Raw genomic sequence first — 17,215 nt, 5'->3', positions numbered from 1 at the left:
GTTTAGGGATTATGGTTTATGGTTTGAGGGTTAGGGGTACTAAAGGGTTGGGGGTTTATGATTTAGGGTTTAGGGGATAGAAGTTTAGAATTTAGATTAATTAGTATTTTTTTAATTTATGTATTAAATAATTTCTTATGTAATTGTAAAAGAAATAATATTTATTTTATATATTAAAATTATGATTATAATTTAAATTATGTAAGAGATAATAGATAAACTTTATATATATTAAATGGTTTAGGATTTAAGGTTTACTTGAGATTTGTTAAATGATGAAATTTTATACAATCAATTAATGCTTTTATATTTAAAAATATTTAATTTAAACCATTTGATATATTTAAATATTAGATTTAAAAAAAACATTGATAAATAAATAAATAAAAGTAACAGATTGATATGGATAGGTAACTATCTATTTTGGATAGGACCAAATTATAACAAATAAAAATGAAATACAAAAACTAAAATCATTCCACATCAAACATCTAGCAAAATAATTATATTTTATTTAGGAAGAAATATCTTTATTAAAATGGAGATTAGATCGGAAAATAATATTATAAAATCATGATTAGCATCTCAATCTTTAATAGAAATTTGATATGTGCGAGATTGATTGCTTACATTGGATAATTCTAACTTAATAATTAATTACAACTATTTAATCATTTGTTTTTTTATTAAAATATACGATATTTATTTTTAGAGTACTTGATTTTTTTATAAAAATCCAATTTATAACAAATAGTAATAATAAATTTTTTATAAAATCATTTAACTAATAATTTTTAACAGACAAAATAAAAGATTTTTAGCAGAGAAAAATAACGTCGTTTTGTTCAAAATAAAATAATTTTTTACAATAAAAGATAAGCAATAGCGGCGTTTTTATAATAAACGCCGCAAAAAATCATTTTACTTTAAAAAAAAACATCCCGCCATTTTATCCCCAAATTCCCCCCCTAAAACCCCTAATTTTCCCCTTGAAACCCTTAACTTTGCAAATACGCCGTCTCTCCTGCTTTCTCTCCCTCCCTCCCTCCCTATGACATTATAAAAAAATCCCAAAAGAAAAATTTATCAAGAAGAGATTATATTCAAAAAGAAAAAAAAAGAAGAGGAAAATGGAGGCACCAAAGACGATTCAGCATGAAATTGGAGGAGTCCAGAACGACGCGCTGCGATTCGGTCTCCATGGCTTTTGGCATTAAAGTATTGGGTGTTTCTAGATTAGGGTTTAGCATTGGCGAAGTCAGAAGTATTGGGTGTTTCCAGATTAGGGTTTAGCATTGGTGAAGTCAGAAGTAGAGTTGTCAATCTTTGAAATAAAAAAATCGCTTTATTATTATCCTTTTAGTGTAAAGTTTGGGTTTTCTTTAAGGAGAGACGTCGAATTGCAAAGCTGGAGTGTTGGAGATTGAGGTTAGTCTCTATTACTGTTTGTACTTTTATATTTCCTCAACAATGTCTAATTTAAGTTTATAGAAGCAATAAGCTGAAGATCTGTTTGTGATAATCTGAAGGTATGAGGAGAGTTACCGATCCAGGAAGGAAGAACTTGAGCAGGCAATACCAATTATCTTTCTATTCCCTCTCTGTATTTTCTTTTTAGTTTGAGTTTTTGTTGTGCAAATCCAGCATCAGGAGTTTCTGAAGCAAGCGGTTCAATCATTGAATAATAGGGCTGGTCCTCTTTTTCCTTAGGCTCTGTATGCTTTGCTTTGATTTAATGCTACTTTTCTTAATGGGTTTGTCTAACCTGGCTATCGGTTTTTGGCTCATGTGTTGTTCTACAGCCTTTTTATTAATATATTTGTGGTCTTTTCTATAAATCCAATATTTTTTTCTTTTCATTTTGAAATTTATGTATATATATAAAAATGAGTAGGTTAATTCCATAAATGTATGCGCTTTAAAGAATGATCTAAAGTTATCCTGTGCTATTGTACCTAAAAAAAAAAAAGTTGTCCCGTGAATTAATGTTTTTTAAATTTAGCAAAAACACACACAAAAAAAGAGAGTAAATTTGAGTATTTATTTCATATTCATATATCTTGATAAAATATTTATTTTTAAATTGAAGCAAATCATTGCCCTCTATACACTATCAATAAGCAATTCAACCACATGACATTGGTATGTGGCTCATTACACTAGTTTAGTAATAATAAAATTGGCGTGGATTTAAATTTATTAACTTAATATAGATTTCAAATTTAATCTTTATGTTTGTAACTCATTTTATGATGATTATAATGTAGTTGTTTACACTCAAAACTTATTATTTTATGCATATATATAAATATTTAATTTTCTCTTATTTAATAATTAAATTTTATTACTCATGTATCAATATATATATAATTTTCCCAAAAATATTATTTAAATTTAAGATTTATATGAAACCGCTATCTAAAGTCCGACCTACGAGGGCCTTGCATGTTCTTTCTAAATTAACCTTGTGTTGGAACTTTCTCATATTACCCTTTATTTGAATTTTGCTTATTTAATTTGAAATTGTTGTTTTCCTCTATCTTGAAGTGATGAACGCCATTAAAATTATGTGTTTTATGAGTTCATTGACAAAACTATGGAGCTTTTCCGTCAATAGAAACACCCAAGTTTTTTCACTGTATCCTTTCCTTTCTTTGAATAAATAACTATCTATTGTCAAATTTTGTTAGTCTGGAAATGATCCTTGTATGGCAGTGTCTTAGATTCTTATGATTGTTGCTGACTTCTTGAACTCATATCCATTATGAAATATTTTTCTTATTTCATGTTGAAGGCAGGCTTTGTAATTTACGATTTGAGGTAAACACTGCCCAGCATAAAGTTAGTCATAGGTTCTGCTCTGTAATTATACAATGAAGTTAGGCTAAAACCAAAGTAATTCCTTTATTGGAGTCGATATATCGACATTGCTTTTCTCGTCTCGTTTTTAGCCAGGCAAGACACAATCCATTTGACTGAAGTGGGTACATGAAAAAGGAAAAAGAAGAAAGCAGAGGAAGAAATGAGTGGGTTTCCATATGCCACTGTCTCACTCTTTCACCTCTCTCACTTCCTTACTTCCTATTTGCAAATGGGTATATTTCATTTTTCATATTCTAACTCCTTTTTGTAAATATTGAAGGTCTGCGACTTGTATTGCGGCGGCGAAGCTGATGCAGAGTAATGGGATGGAGCTCAAATCAGTCATTATGTTGGAATTGGTATGGAATTTTCACGAACACCTTCACCTCATTACTTTATTTATTTATATTAAGTAAATTTCAAGCACATGCAACATTGTAGTAAACACAAGTACCCATTTAAGAATAACATTTTTTATTATTAATTTAAGGTTCTTTTGGTTTGGTTGGTTGGTAGTTTTTCTATTTTATTTTTGCTTTTTCTAATGTAAAGTGGAAGTGCCGACTGTTCAATATATAGGTTCATAGTTCTCAACTTGTGGTTAAGTTTATGTGTGCATTGATGGTTAATGATAATTGTTAAAATGGGTTTGAATTGCTTATTTTGATGATGAAATCATTAATGTGATGAGTGACTTTCTTGTCCTTAGTAAGTCATTGGTAATCTTGCACTGGAAATTGAAACCAAGGGTTAAGGTCATGATAGGTTCGTTATCATCCTTGTGATTATATGTGACTGACAGTAAATGTTTAAAATGGATGTTAATTGCAAATGTGTCATCTGGGATAAATGAAGTAAGGGAAGCATGGGAGAGTCAGTGCAAAAGCTTCACTTTTGAGTTCTTTGAGGCTGATCCTTGCACTGTGAGCTTCTTTTACTACACCCCATTTGGTCAATATGCTGATGTCTTTCCATGTGTGTATGAACATGTAGATGTGGAGCTATGCTTTCTTTTTCCTTAGAAACTAGATGGAATTTCTTTAATTTTCTTTGAGGTCTATTTAAGAATGTATACTTATTCTTGCCTTTTTTTTCCCTCTTCACCCTGGGTGTCTGTTTCAGTAATATTAGTAAGAATTTTGCTGAGGATGCATTCTTCCTCATCTTATAGCACAAGTAAATGCATTTTGTCGGCAAAGATGGAAATGGTTTTTTTTTTTTTTGTAGTTTATAGTAGAGGACTTGATCCATTCATTACTTTGTGGTAAATGCTGAAACCATTTTGATTTATGTTTTTGATCTTTGAATGATGTTATCAGTGCTGTATACGAAGTTAGTGTTTATTTTTTGTTTCTGGATGGCATAAAAATGTTTTCTAAGTTATTTATTTGTGAAAAGAGAGAAAATATTCTGGTAAAAGTGGCAGTTTAGCCTTTAACTTTTAAAAAGGTTGAATCTATTCAATGTTTTTCTCTTCTCCTGCCCTTGACAGCACATTCATTTGATAGGATAATTTGGAAACCCTGTTGCAAGAGAAGGACATTCAGGCTAATTTTTTCTGTTGCTTGCAGCATTTGCAGGTATTTTCTGTAGTTTAAGTTGTGAACATTGGGTCTTGATTTGTCATGTGAACAAATATGATGAATCTGAATTGCATTTCTATTCTTCTATTTGTAGTTAAGATTTGAAACTGAAGACAAAGCAAGGAGACTTCTAAGTAATGTGTCATTTTTGTTGAAACCAGGGGGTTATTTTTTCGGTATTACTCCTGAAAAAGTGATTGGCAAAAATCGTTGTTTCTAGATTTGTGTATTTTCCTTATTTTTTTCCTTCTGGTTACTGCTGCACCTGTTTCTAGGAGGTGATTGTGTAAACAATTTAGTGTGCTTTAGTTATTATAAGAATATTTTTAACATTGTTAATTTTAACATTATTGTAAGAATATTTTGAATGATACTTCAGTTATCAATTTATATTATATATCTTTCATTGAATGAATTTGAAGTATCATTTAAATTTACCCTTTTTGGTTGGATTTTATGTTATAGAAAGGGTTGTATATGGAAAATTGGATGTTACAAATTTGCTAAATTTAGCTAAAGAACGGTACTTTTAGCGATGGTTGTGATAAAAGTGCCGCTAAAGGTCATGTTCTTTAGCGGTATTTGTGGGTAAAGCGCCGCTAAAGATCATGTTCTTTAGCGGCGTTTTAGCGGCGTTTGTGATAAAAGTTCCCCTAAAGATCATAACCTTTAGCAGTGTTTGTGGGTAAAGCGTCGCTAAAAATCATGTTCTTTAGCGGTGTTTTTTTACAGAAATACCACAAAATTTAGCGGCGTTGTCTATAACAACGTTTACAAGCGTCGCAAAAAGTTTTAACGACGTTTAAAAGCACCGCTATAGGCCTAAAAAAACACCGCTAAAAGCTTGTTTTGCTGTAGTGGGAGGAGAAGAGTTTCAGCTAGGGCTTTAAAGTTTTAAAGCTTCAATTGGTTAGTTCAATTTGTTTCTTTTCTTGTAATTTTTATAATTTTGAGATCATGGGAGCTTAATCTAACTAGCCCATGTATCAGCTTGTAAAACTGTTAAAGTTTTAGAAAGATGCCATTGTTGATTCTTTGAAGTTTTAGGTGTTAAATTAATAGATTTTAAGCTTATAAGTGAAAAAGGACTAAATTGTGAAGTTATTTGATAGTTTTGTACATTAGGGACTAAAATGCATAAACTATAAAAATTGTTTTAGAAATGATATATAGGAGGTCCCTAATAAGAAATAGTGAAATTGGATGTCCAATTGGAGTTTTAAATTGAAAGTCATGTTAGTCTAAGTTTTAAGGACTAAATTGAATAAAAATAAAAATTTGTATAAACTGATGATTGATTGTGAAATTGATTGAATATTGATGGCATTTTATGTTTACATTAATCTGTAGCTAACGTCGACCTGGACTCCTCGAGAGAGAAAAGAAAAGCTAAAGCCGTCAACAAATAGCTTAGAGTTTTCGATTTGTATTGCTATAATTCGAATTGCTTAAATTGTTGCACAAATGAATTGTATAACATGGTAAGATATTGAGGTAAGCTTGGATTGATTAGTTGGATTGTATTGGGTGAAAATGTTTAATTTTAAAATGAAGGACTAAATTGAAAAAAAAGGTGAAAATAGGGTAAACTGATGAAAATGAGAAATTGAATTGGAATTATACTAATTCATGTTATTATATGATTGACATGATTGATTTATGAATTGAAATTGATAAATTGTGAGTTGACTATAATTGAAAATTCGAAATATTATTACCTTATTAACTGTTTGGGTAGAATTGGATATAGTTAGCATGCCATAAGATAGATCTAGTATGTTACTTTGACTATGGGCCGATGAGTGCTGGGCACATATGTACTTCGATTAGTTTGATGAGAAAAGGGCACAACTTATTTACTTTGGCATTGTCCGATAAGGCACTGGGTGCCAAATTGGCGTGATGGTTGGATTCGCGTATCTGTTTGTGTCCAAGTCAGGTTAACAGGGACTTAAAATGAAATTTGCGAAAATGATATTTAAAATGAATTACTACTGTGAAATATTATGTGAACCGAATTATAAGTTAGAAGATTGGTATGACCGTGAACAAATCTAATGATTCGATTTGGAATTTGATCGCTAATGAGATAACTCCCAACTTAACCTTTCTTTTAATGTGAATATTTAATCATATGATGTAGATGATGAAATGGTTAGCATGATTTGCATATGTTAGCTTAAATTGCATTAATCTTTGAATTGTAGAAATAACACTGAGTTAATTACTCAGTGTACTATTTTTGTTTTCCGTGTGCAGGCTAGGTTAATTCGAGGTTTGAGCACCAACATCAGCATCCAGACATAATCTCGGACTCAACAAAGTCGATGATGTTCTTTTGTTAGTTTGATGGCAAGTACCTAAGAGACTTTATAGTGTTTTACTATGTAGGTATAATTTGTTTATATGTTTTGTTATTAATAGATGTTATGCTAGAATTGTACAAGCTAGATGGAAATATGGCATGAATGATTAGTGCCTTGTTGATATTAGTATGCATGGACTATGTTGGAATTCTTGGATGAATGAGTTAGTATAGTTAAAATGATAGAATTGAATGGTTGTATTTAGGTGAACGGTTTGAGAATTTTATAAATTAGAAATGGTATGATGTGGTGCTAATTTGATAGATGAATGTTTTTGTTAATTGGGAAAATGGCTGGTTTAAATATGAGGCACATTTTGGATTGGCTTGAACAGGTCCAAAGAGTGCGTATTAGCACCAAATTGAATAGGTTTTGGTTTGGACGTGAAATGGGTACCAAAATGGAAGATTCTGACATATTTCGGGTATCAATACTTAACACTTTTCAAGCAAATTTTCAAGAAATAGAATCTCAAAATAGTATCGATACCTGACTAAAGTATCAATACTTTATATTAGAGTATCAATACTTAAAAAAGGTATCACTACAATTGGTTTTGTTAATTTTTTGCAAAACATCGAATTTTAAAATGGTATCGTTATCGGTACTTAGAGGTAAGTATCGGTACTGTAGGCTTAGTATCATTACCTTTTGATTTAAATTGACTTTTCTGAACCTCGAATCTAAAAATAGTATTGGTACCTATTAAGAGTATCAATACCTTATCTGAATCCTTAAAAACTTTTCAATTTAGTCCTATTTCATGTTTAGATTAGTAATTGAGTTTTCATAAGTTCAATTGAGGCTCGGAAGTGTTTTTTTAGCATATAACGACTGTATTATGAGATGTTTGAGTGTTAAGATGATTCAAATATAGTATTTATTTTCGATGGTAGTTGTTCCAGAAATGAATGTAATATTTTGTTACTTGGAACCGACGATCGGGTTAAGTATCGGGGTGTTACATTTAGTGGTATTAGAGATATAGGCTTAGCCTATTCTCAGACTAAATCGAGCTTAGAATTGAGTTTAGAGGTACATGCCATTATTGAGTCGAGTCTGAGTCTGGATTTGGATGTTGATTATAAAATTTATTTGTTTTATAGCTAAAGATGTTTAGCAAATCTAGAAACATTGTTGATAATGATACTTATAGCAACAGTCATTCCACTGAAAGTGAATACAAGATCAGTTCAGAAGCACCTAGTGTAGATTCAACTGGTGCTCGACAACCTAGAGCAGCTAAAAAAAAACCTGAGGGTCAGGGTGATGAAAATTTACTCTGAGTTATAGCGGAAGCTTTGCAACAAGTGGTGGGAGCTACTCCTTTGATTGTACTAGTACCTGTGGTCCATAGAGCCTTGATAAAAGAAGTACAAAAATACAATGCCACAGAATTTATGGGAGTAAAAAAGGTCGATCCTTTAAAAGCTGAAACTTGTTTGGAATCAACAAATCGAGTACTACGACAGCTAGAACGCAATTCCCGTGAATGTGTTACGTGTGCCATTTCTCTTCTTTAAAGAGAAGAATAAACATGGTGGCAGACTGTTACCTGACACATATTCGTTGATCAAATTGATTGGGATTTCTTCTAGTCATAATTTCAAAAAAAGTCTGTTGGTGAGCTGTATTTTGAGGATCGAAAACTGGAATTCTTATTGTTAAAACAAGGAAAGATGACAGTGGTTGATAATGAGCGTGAATTTGTACGGCTTAGTAAAAACATGTAACACCCCTAACTCGTCTCCATCGTCAGATTAGGATTACAGAGTATTACCATACAATCGAAAACATTTAAACATCATAACATTTAATACTTTAAAAATATCATAAACCATTCAATCATATATATTTTCATCCCTAAATCGAGACTTCAAGGCCCTAGAAATGTCATACAAGTAATTTGGGACTAATTTGAAACAAATTAGAAGTTGTAAGAAAAAGTTGAAAAATTTGGAAAACAGGTGTCACATGGCCATATGGCCAGGTCGTGTGACATAGCCCCAGACCACGTAACTTTCGAACAAGGGACACACAGCCATGTCCCAGCCTGGGTCCTCACCCGTGTAACTCACTGGGATGTCACACACGCCCATGTGTCAGGCCGTGTAACTCTCTGACTTGGAACCTTAAGAAATTTCAAATGACACACGGTCGTGTAAACCCAAAAATTTACCTAAAATCAAGTCATTTCAAAGTCAATTCATGCATAACAAACCATTCCATTTGGGCACACATTCAAGGGATTTAAACCTCATCCAAACACATAAACATACAATTTCAAAACAACCTAAATCACCTAATCAATATGTCATTCAAAGGCACCATAATTGCATCAAAACATCATTTACCAAAACAAGTTAACATTGCCCCATTTCATGCATAAAGACCTAGTTCAAATATGTACCAAAACATATCTCAATTGACCATTTTCAAGCCATCATAAACATACAAAAAGGGAGCCTTATACACAAGCACATGAAAGTGACCAATATGACATATCTTGGTAAAGCATTGAAATGCACCAAACCAACATAACCTCAAAAGCTTAAACATACCAAAAGATACAATACATAGATCTTATACATGCTATTATTAACCATGGCCAAAATATACAAAAACTACCGAAAAGATTTTTGGATAGTGTGATAGGTCTCCGACGAGCTTCCAACAGGTCGAGCTTTTGATAATCTATAAAACAAAGGAAAATAACTATGTAAGCAACAAGTGCTTAGTAAGCTCGTATAAACTTTATACATAACTTACCATTTCATTCATAGAATTCATAGAATAAGTATAAGTCATTACCAATTCCATAAGCTTAGTATAAGCTTATACAATATCACCAACTAACAAGTTAGTTTACTGTCCATTATACAAAAGAATTCAACCATAAGATAAGTAGTTTTCCATATGTAAACATATCATTTAACTCATGAATATCTTCATGAGATCATGATTGATTCCATTTGCATACTTACTATTTCATTTAATTTTTTTCCTCGTTGAACCATTTAGAATTACATCGGATTCTCAGGAAAGCTTACACATAGTGTGCCTTTACATATAACCGTAACATTTCTTTTACATCATTGCTTACACGAGTTGTGAAATTGGCCTGCTCATACAAGTTGTGGGTCAGAATGTAAGCTACACGATGTTGTTCACATGAGCTATGGTGAATCCACAACAAATGCAGGACCTCATCCATCGATAGGACATTCAAGACCAACACCCGAAACATGAAATCCCTAATGAAATGTCATTTGTATCCTAAGAATTCTTAAGGTTCAACCGGGACTTGTTATTCGTCAATTCATCATATCATTAATACATTTATAATCCAATTAATTTATATCACAACAACATAACAAATATTCAAATTTAGCTAACATTAAAACGATTGCAGTTCATACGAACTTACCTCGATAATTAGGGCGTAGTAATATTGTCGAACTAATCTGACGATTTAGCTTTTCCTCGATTTAAGTCTAAATGTGGTCTATCTTGATCTAAATAGATAATTTCAATCAATTAAGTACTTCTAGTATTCAATTTAATCCATAATCCATATTTATGAAAAATTACAAATTTGCCCCTAATATTTTAACTTTTTACAATGTAGTCCCTAAACTCTTAACTTTAAATCTAACCATTTTAACCTATACCCATATTAACCAAAGCTACAAGGGACCTTGGAACAACCCATTATTATCAATAATTCACAATTAAACCTATGAATTTTCACTTTTAACAAATTGATCCCTATTTCCAAAATTCATCAAAAATCACTTAGTAAAACATGTTTATTTTACAACAAAGACTAATAATATATCAAATAAGTCCCTAAACCTTGAACATTTTTGCAAATTAACCATCGAACTAGTTAGATTAAGCTAAAACGAACTAAAAAAATATAAAAGAATTAAAAATGGGGTTTGAATTCACTTACATGCATCAAGGAAGCTTGATCGAATATTACTTCTTCCCCAATGCCTATTTTAGGGTTTGAAAATAAAAATGAAGATGATTCCATCTTTTTTTATGTTTTATTTACTTAAAATTTCTTTTATTTATCCATTTACTACTTTAACCTTTAAAAACTATCAAAATTTCATCAAAACCATGGCCATGCACATCCACTAACACCTTGAATGGTATATTTACCATTCAAGCCCATTAACTATCTTTTCCATAATCATTTAGCCCTTTTAACTAATAGAACTCAATTTTTACACATTTTACGATTAGTCCTTTTCACCTAATTAATCATTTAAATATCAAAATTTCTTAACAAAATTTTATTACGAACTTAATATGATCCCATAGACATTAAATAAATATTAAAATAATAATTTATCTGTCAAAATTATGGTCTTGAAACCACTGTTTTTGACACCACTAAAAACGGGTTGTTACAATACGTCCTCAAACTCTAACCGCCCATAAACGTGCTATCGTTTATAGTTAAATAATACACAAAAAATATAAACGTTAAGAATGACACTGTCCACAAGTGCACAGGTCAAATTGTAATATAGTTTAATACAATGAAATACCTTTAAAGTATTCGGAGGTTCATACCCAATAGAGGATGGAATAAATAACGAAAACGATTTTACAATAAAAATTCTAAGTCACAGTAATTAGTTATTATATTATGATAAACCATAAAATAAATGAATAAACCAATTAGCAAGATTAACTTGCTTCATGGCTTGTAACTAACTTTAAATTAGGGTTTTAGGGCGAATTAGTCATCAATTAATCAATTATTACCTCCCCGACCTATAATTAACTAATTGATTTGTTGATTCTTACTTATCTCCTAACCTCACTTTCTCAACTAGGATAGATTATGATTTAGTCGGTTCGACTTATCTCCTGACCTCGTTTCACCTATGATAACTTATTAGGGTTGTCAAGCCTAACAGTTTAAGAACACATAATTTATACCAACTATATCAAGAAACCCTAAATCCTTTGTTAATTACATCCCCATCCACTTGTTAATCTCCCCTAAGTGACTTAGCCACTCTTGTTATTCATGATCTCTCTCTCGATTGAATAAATCATGTAAAGAACACAATCGATTTGGAGAAAAAAAGAGATTTTAATAATCATGGATGTAAAACTGAGTAGTAAATATCTTTATTGGAATGAAGAAATAAAATGAATGTAAAAGAATGTAAATTGAAATACTTGAATTAAATAAATAAACTTTTGAATCAAAACTGATTTCAAGAGGAAAACAAGAGAGTATTGAAAAGCCGAAAAGAAAATAAACTAAAACCACTTCTAAACTACGAGGGTTTTTAAAGGTGTCTACGATGACTGAGTTACATTCAACCCCTAATGTCTTATTTATAAAGGTGTTGGCAGCCCAAATTAGGTCTTCATCACATCCTAGGTTAAGTTTGATTGCGCTGACAAAAATAACCTCGATGAACTTGGGCAGTGCGCCAACGTGTGTCGCACCACACCCCTTGCATGATTTCTTCTCCTTCCGTGGATTTGTTGACCTCTTCTTGAACCTCCCCATTCATGGATGGGCATGCTTGGCGGGTTTAGTGCCTTGCCTAATTGCAGTGTGATTGCATTTGCGTGTTCTTACCCACTTGAGGGTTGTTCTCCATGTTACTAGAGAGACTTTGGCAATTTTTTTTGGAACATTGTCATAAGCTGGTTCATTTTGTCGCAGAGGTTATCCATCTAAGAATCAAGTCATCTTCATATCTCTTGGACTTGTCAAATGTCTGTCTTCATGATTTGTAGCTCTCATTCTAGTCGATTGAATCTTTGACCATATACAACATGGTCATTACCAGTAGTACGTTTTTGCACTAGTGGAGATGGTAAGGAAGGTTTTGTTGAATTTGAGCTTGATTCGAGCCTCCATGGTTACCCCCTACTTGAGGTTCAGATGATCGCTCCAACCGAGATTGTAGGTATTTGAATAGAGACCATGATCCCTATTGTTTACATAGCTTGCTTCTTTCAGGTTGGTTTTTATAGTGTGGCTCCTTTCTTGTCTTCTTGACAGATGTCCCTAAAAGATTAAGTTTTTCTAGTATTTCTTGGAATCGAACATCATTAATCTCTTACTTTACAGCTTTTATTATCGGTGGCTTGGGTTGGTACATGAATCTCTCATTAGGCCACTTATACAAATTCATGACCATATCATCAATGATTTTATAAGTTCTTTTGTATGTATGGAACATGAGAGATTCATCGGATGCTCCGTCTAGGCTCAATTTAATGTGTCCGTCAACACCATTGCAAAATATTTGTATCTGGAGCCACACTTGTAGTCCGTGATGTTGAAATTTTCTTAACATTGCCTTAAAATGCTCCCACGCCTCGTATAGATATTAACCTTCAAATTGTTTAAAATTGGCGATTTCTCGCCTCAACTGAATGGTTCTACTAATTAATAAAAAATTATAAAAAAAATTCCGCTAGATTATTCTAGGTTGTGATGGAACCTGATTCTAACAAGTCTAACTGACCAGCCACATTGTCGCCCAGAGAAAACAGGAATAACTAAAGACGCATTGCATCACCAGATACCCCATTGTATTTGAAAGTGTCACATAGTTGAAGGAACAGCTTCAAGTGCTAATTTGAGTATTCAACCATGTCCCTTTTAAACTGCAGCATGTTTTGGATCATCTCAAGCATGACCGTCTTTATCTCGAAATTATTGGCTTTAATCACCGGCTACTCAGTGCTTCTTCACACCTCATCTAAGGCAGGTAGGGCGTACTCGCACAACGTCCTTTGTTCCATTGAGACTTATTCCCGTAAATTTCTTTGTTGTTTTTTGGTTCTTCGAAGAATGTATTTTCCTAGGGTAAATTTATAACTGCAGGTGGATTGTTAATCATTGCAGGACCATTACGCCTAACTAGTTGCTCCAGATCTGGTTGTGTTCAATTGGAGTGCTGGAGCTTCGAGTCATTAACGATCTAAAAAGAAAATAAAATTAAAAATTAAAAATCATATATATAGGTCCTAATGTTCCTACTTATCTTATTAATTGTAAAAAAAATTATTTTCAAAATTTATTGGCAAAACCTCCCAAGCAATGACGCCAACAAGTTGACCTCCTACAAATGTGCTATCATTTATATTTAAATAATACACCAAAAATATAAAAGTTAAGAGTGGTGGTGTCCTCAAGTGCACGGGTTAAATTTTAATACAGTTTAGTACAATGAAATACCATGGAAATATTCCAAGGATCGTACCCAAGAGAGGATGAAATAAATAATGAAAATAATTTTACAATAACAAGTCTAAATAGTATTAATTATTTCATATATTATTATAAACCATATAAATTAAATAGATAAAAAATAAATAAATAACTAAAAGAAATAAATAAAGAAAAATAAACAAACAAAATAAATCAATAAACCAATTAGGAAGATTAACTCACTTCAGGGTTTGTAACTAACATCAAATTAGAGTTTTAGGGTAGATTAGTCATCAATTAATCAATTGGTTGATACTAGCTTATCTCTTGACCTCACTTTCTTAACTAGGATAAAGTACGATTTACTCGGTTTGACATATCTTCTAACATCGTCTCACCTATGATAACTTATTAGGGTTGTCAAGCCTAACAGTTTAACAACAAATAATTTATACCAACTAATCCCTCTCGAAAAACCCTAAATCCTCTGTTAATCATATTCTCATCCACTCGTTAATCTCCTTGACCAACACTCAAATGTAGTAGTCAATTCAGGTCAATTCCGCACTTAAGGAGCTTTTTTTCTTGGCAACGAGTGATGCACAAGCTTCTCGAGCCGTCAAAACACCAAACAATTGACTAAGGCTGGAATTGGGTGTCATGTCTTGCCATAGCCTTGGTGTGACGCGACACACGTTGACGTCCTGCCCAAGTAATTCTGAGATATTTTTGTCTACACAATCAAACTTATACAAAGACCTAAGACGTGCCGAACACCTAATTTAGGCTACACACCTTTCTAAATAAGACATTAGGGGTTGAATGTAAGAAAGTCATCCCAAATACCTTCAAAAACCCTATTAGTTTTAGATTATTTTCTTTTCGGTTTTTAGATACTTTCTTATTTTTCTTCTTGAAGCAATTTTGATTTAAGGATTTTTGATTTAATAAAGCATTCAGTTGTTTTTCTTCTTTTAGTTCTTCCATTAAAGAGATTTGCTACTTCATTCCCCATTTGATACTCAATCCACTATTATTCAAATCTCTTTTCTTCTCTAAATTAATCATGTTTCTTATATGGTTTATTCAATCAAAGTTGATATTATGAAGAACATTAGTGGCTAAATCGCGTAGGGAAGATTAATGAGTAGATAGGGATGTAACTAATGAAGGATTTGGGATTTCTCAAAATGGATTGGTAGACTGTTAGGCTTGACAACCCTAATAAGTTATCATAAGGTAGACGAGATCGGAAGATGAAGTGAGCCAAGTAAATCATAATTTATCCTATTGAGAAAGTGATGTCGGGAGATAAACGAGTATCAACCAATCGATTAAGTTAATTAAAGTCGAGAGGTAATAATTGTCTTAATCAATGACTAATCTACTCTAGAACCCCAATACGAAGTTAGTTGCAAACCCTGAAGTGAGTTAATCTTCCTAATTAGTTTATCGGTTTAATTTATTTGTTTATCTTTCCTTATTTATCTATTTTGCTACTCATTTATTTTTAATCCTTTTAATTTATTTTATGATCCATCATAATATAGGAATTAACTATTACTACTTAGACTTAGTCTTGTAAAAAGTATTTTCATTATTTGTTCCATCCTCCCTTGGGTACGATCCTCGGAATACTTATGGTATTTCGTTGTACAACTATATTACAATTTGACTCGTGCACTTGTAGACATTGCAGTTCTCAATTTTTATGCTTTTGGTTTATATTTATTCTATAAATGATAACCGTTTATAGGTAGTTAAGTTGTTGGCGCCATTGCCGGGTAGGTTTTAGAAATTAATTTTGAAGATAAATTTTTACGATTAATGAGACAAGTGGGAACGCTAGGACTTATAGATACAATTTTAAATTTTCTTTATTTATTTTATTGTTAGTAGATTTAGATTATTATGGAAACTACGATGGGGAAAACTATCTTCGACAGAAATTGGCTAAGACCCAGCATTGCTCGACCTATCATGAGTACGATTCCATTTGAGATTAATCCGTACTTATTAGCATGATTATCAACTAATATGCAATTTAACAATGACTCAACCACGGAACCTGTGACTTTTCTTAGATGGTTTAAACATATATCCAGCATGATGAGTTATGCTTAAGTCTCAAAAGAAGCAATCAAATTGCTGTTGATCCCTTTTCCTCTAGGAGGCCATTTTCAAGAATAGTTAGAAGTGTAACACCCCAAACCCGGCCTAGGAGTTATGGTTGAATCTGGCGTGTCACATTGAATTCGTTCCTAAGTTTAAAAACCTCTATTATTTAATAAATCATCAAGTCAAAACGTTTACCTTGTTAAATACCATTATTATTATAGGTTGATCTAAAATCGCGGAAGCTTTTGAGAACTCTAATGTTTAAATTGCGTGTCTTTGAAAATAGTAATTATTTTGAAAATTCGTCTTCTCCTACACTAGCAGTTTAAAATAAGTAAGTAAAAGCCCAATTAAAAATTTAAACAATCATAAATTTCCTTATTACATAAACAAAACCCAACACAAACTTTAAATTTAAGTAAAAGCAAGTGTAGAACAGCTGCAGTTGTGTGGCCACCCCCGAGTCCATCACAGCACCAAATCGCCTATGGCTGAGGATTACCTGTACAGTTACAAGGAAAGGGTGAGTTTACAAAAACTCGGTGTGTAATCCTCTAACAAACAAACAATCAATTAAAAAGTAGATAAATGCAGTTTGGGCCTGAGGTCATTACAGTAACAGTCCAGTTCAATGTGGGCCTAAGCCCTTTCCCGTAATAGTAAACAATTGGGCTTTAGCCCATCACAATGCTAGTAATCAGTAGGACCTTTGCCCAATTTCAGTAATAGTATCAGTGGGGTTTTGGCCTATAACAGTAACAGATATCAGTCATACAGTGAATAGTATGTAATATCATTAATTGATGCAGTAACAGTACAAAATCATTAATCAGTGCAGATATGCAGTTAAAAATCCTACCCAATCAAGCCTTTACACACCACTCCGTCCCGCCAAACACACCATGTGGGGATAAAACCGACCCACCTAGCCAGACACACCAAGATTAGCACTGGTTGCAGCATTAAACAGTATTGCAGCTAAACTGCTAGTAAAATAAACGGCATATAGCTATCAGTAGTTCCACAATCGTCTTAGGCGACCCGTGCAACCTTATCAGTAAGGTACACTTCCTTCAAATATA

At 32.3% G+C, this 17,215-nt stretch overlaps 1 protein-coding gene and 1 non-coding gene across 4 annotated transcripts; both read left to right on the top strand.

Moving 5' to 3' along the window:
* The first annotated feature begins 957 nt into the window (after positions 1–957).
* On the top strand, positions 958–4,859 carry LOC107954605 (mRNA cap guanine-N7 methyltransferase 2). Of its 3 annotated transcripts, none has more exons than XM_016890212.2 (5): positions 958–1,428; positions 1,530–3,026; positions 3,143–3,221; positions 4,371–4,442; positions 4,540–4,859. In XM_016890212.2, the coding sequence occupies exons 2-5, from the start codon at positions 2,989–2,991 to the stop codon at positions 4,663–4,665; spliced, it is 315 nt and encodes a 104-aa protein (XP_016745701.1). In that variant the 5' UTR covers positions 958–1,428; positions 1,530–2,988; the 3' UTR covers positions 4,666–4,859. The 3 variants fall into 3 exon arrangements, 1 of the variants encoding a protein (XP_016745701.1); XR_001699622.2 differs by having other exon boundaries at positions 984–1,428; positions 4,355–4,442; positions 4,540–4,836; XR_001699621.2 differs by having other exon boundaries at positions 984–1,428; positions 1,530–3,221; positions 4,355–4,442.
* An 8,270-nt stretch (positions 4,860–13,129) lies between these two features.
* Positions 13,130–13,233, top strand: LOC121219722 (small nucleolar RNA R71). The gene has a single exon (XR_005916613.1). It is a non-coding gene; the product is annotated as a small nucleolar RNA R71 (small nucleolar RNA).
* The last annotated feature ends 3,982 nt before the right edge of the window (positions 13,234–17,215 follow it).

This window comes from Gossypium hirsutum, chromosome D07 (genome assembly GCF_007990345.1).
Source record: "Gossypium hirsutum isolate 1008001.06 chromosome D07, Gossypium_hirsutum_v2.1, whole genome shotgun sequence".
NCBI lineage: Eukaryota > Viridiplantae > Streptophyta > Magnoliopsida > Malvales > Malvaceae > Gossypium > Gossypium hirsutum.
This window is presented reverse-complemented; position numbering and strand designations above follow the sequence as displayed.

Bases quoted from the DNA above. Each gene is read 5' to 3' on its own strand.
- LOC107954605 (XM_016890212.2), top strand. From the start codon at position 2,989: ATGAAAAAGGAAAAAGAAGAAAGCAGAGGAAGAAATGA. The intron at 3,222-4,370 runs GTATGGAATTTT...TTCATTTGATAG, and splicing joins CAGTCATTATGTTGGAATTG to GATAATTTGGAAACCCTGTT. The intron at 4,443-4,539 runs GTATTTTCTGTA...TTCTATTTGTAG, and splicing joins GTTGCTTGCAGCATTTGCAG to TTAAGATTTGAAACTGAAGA.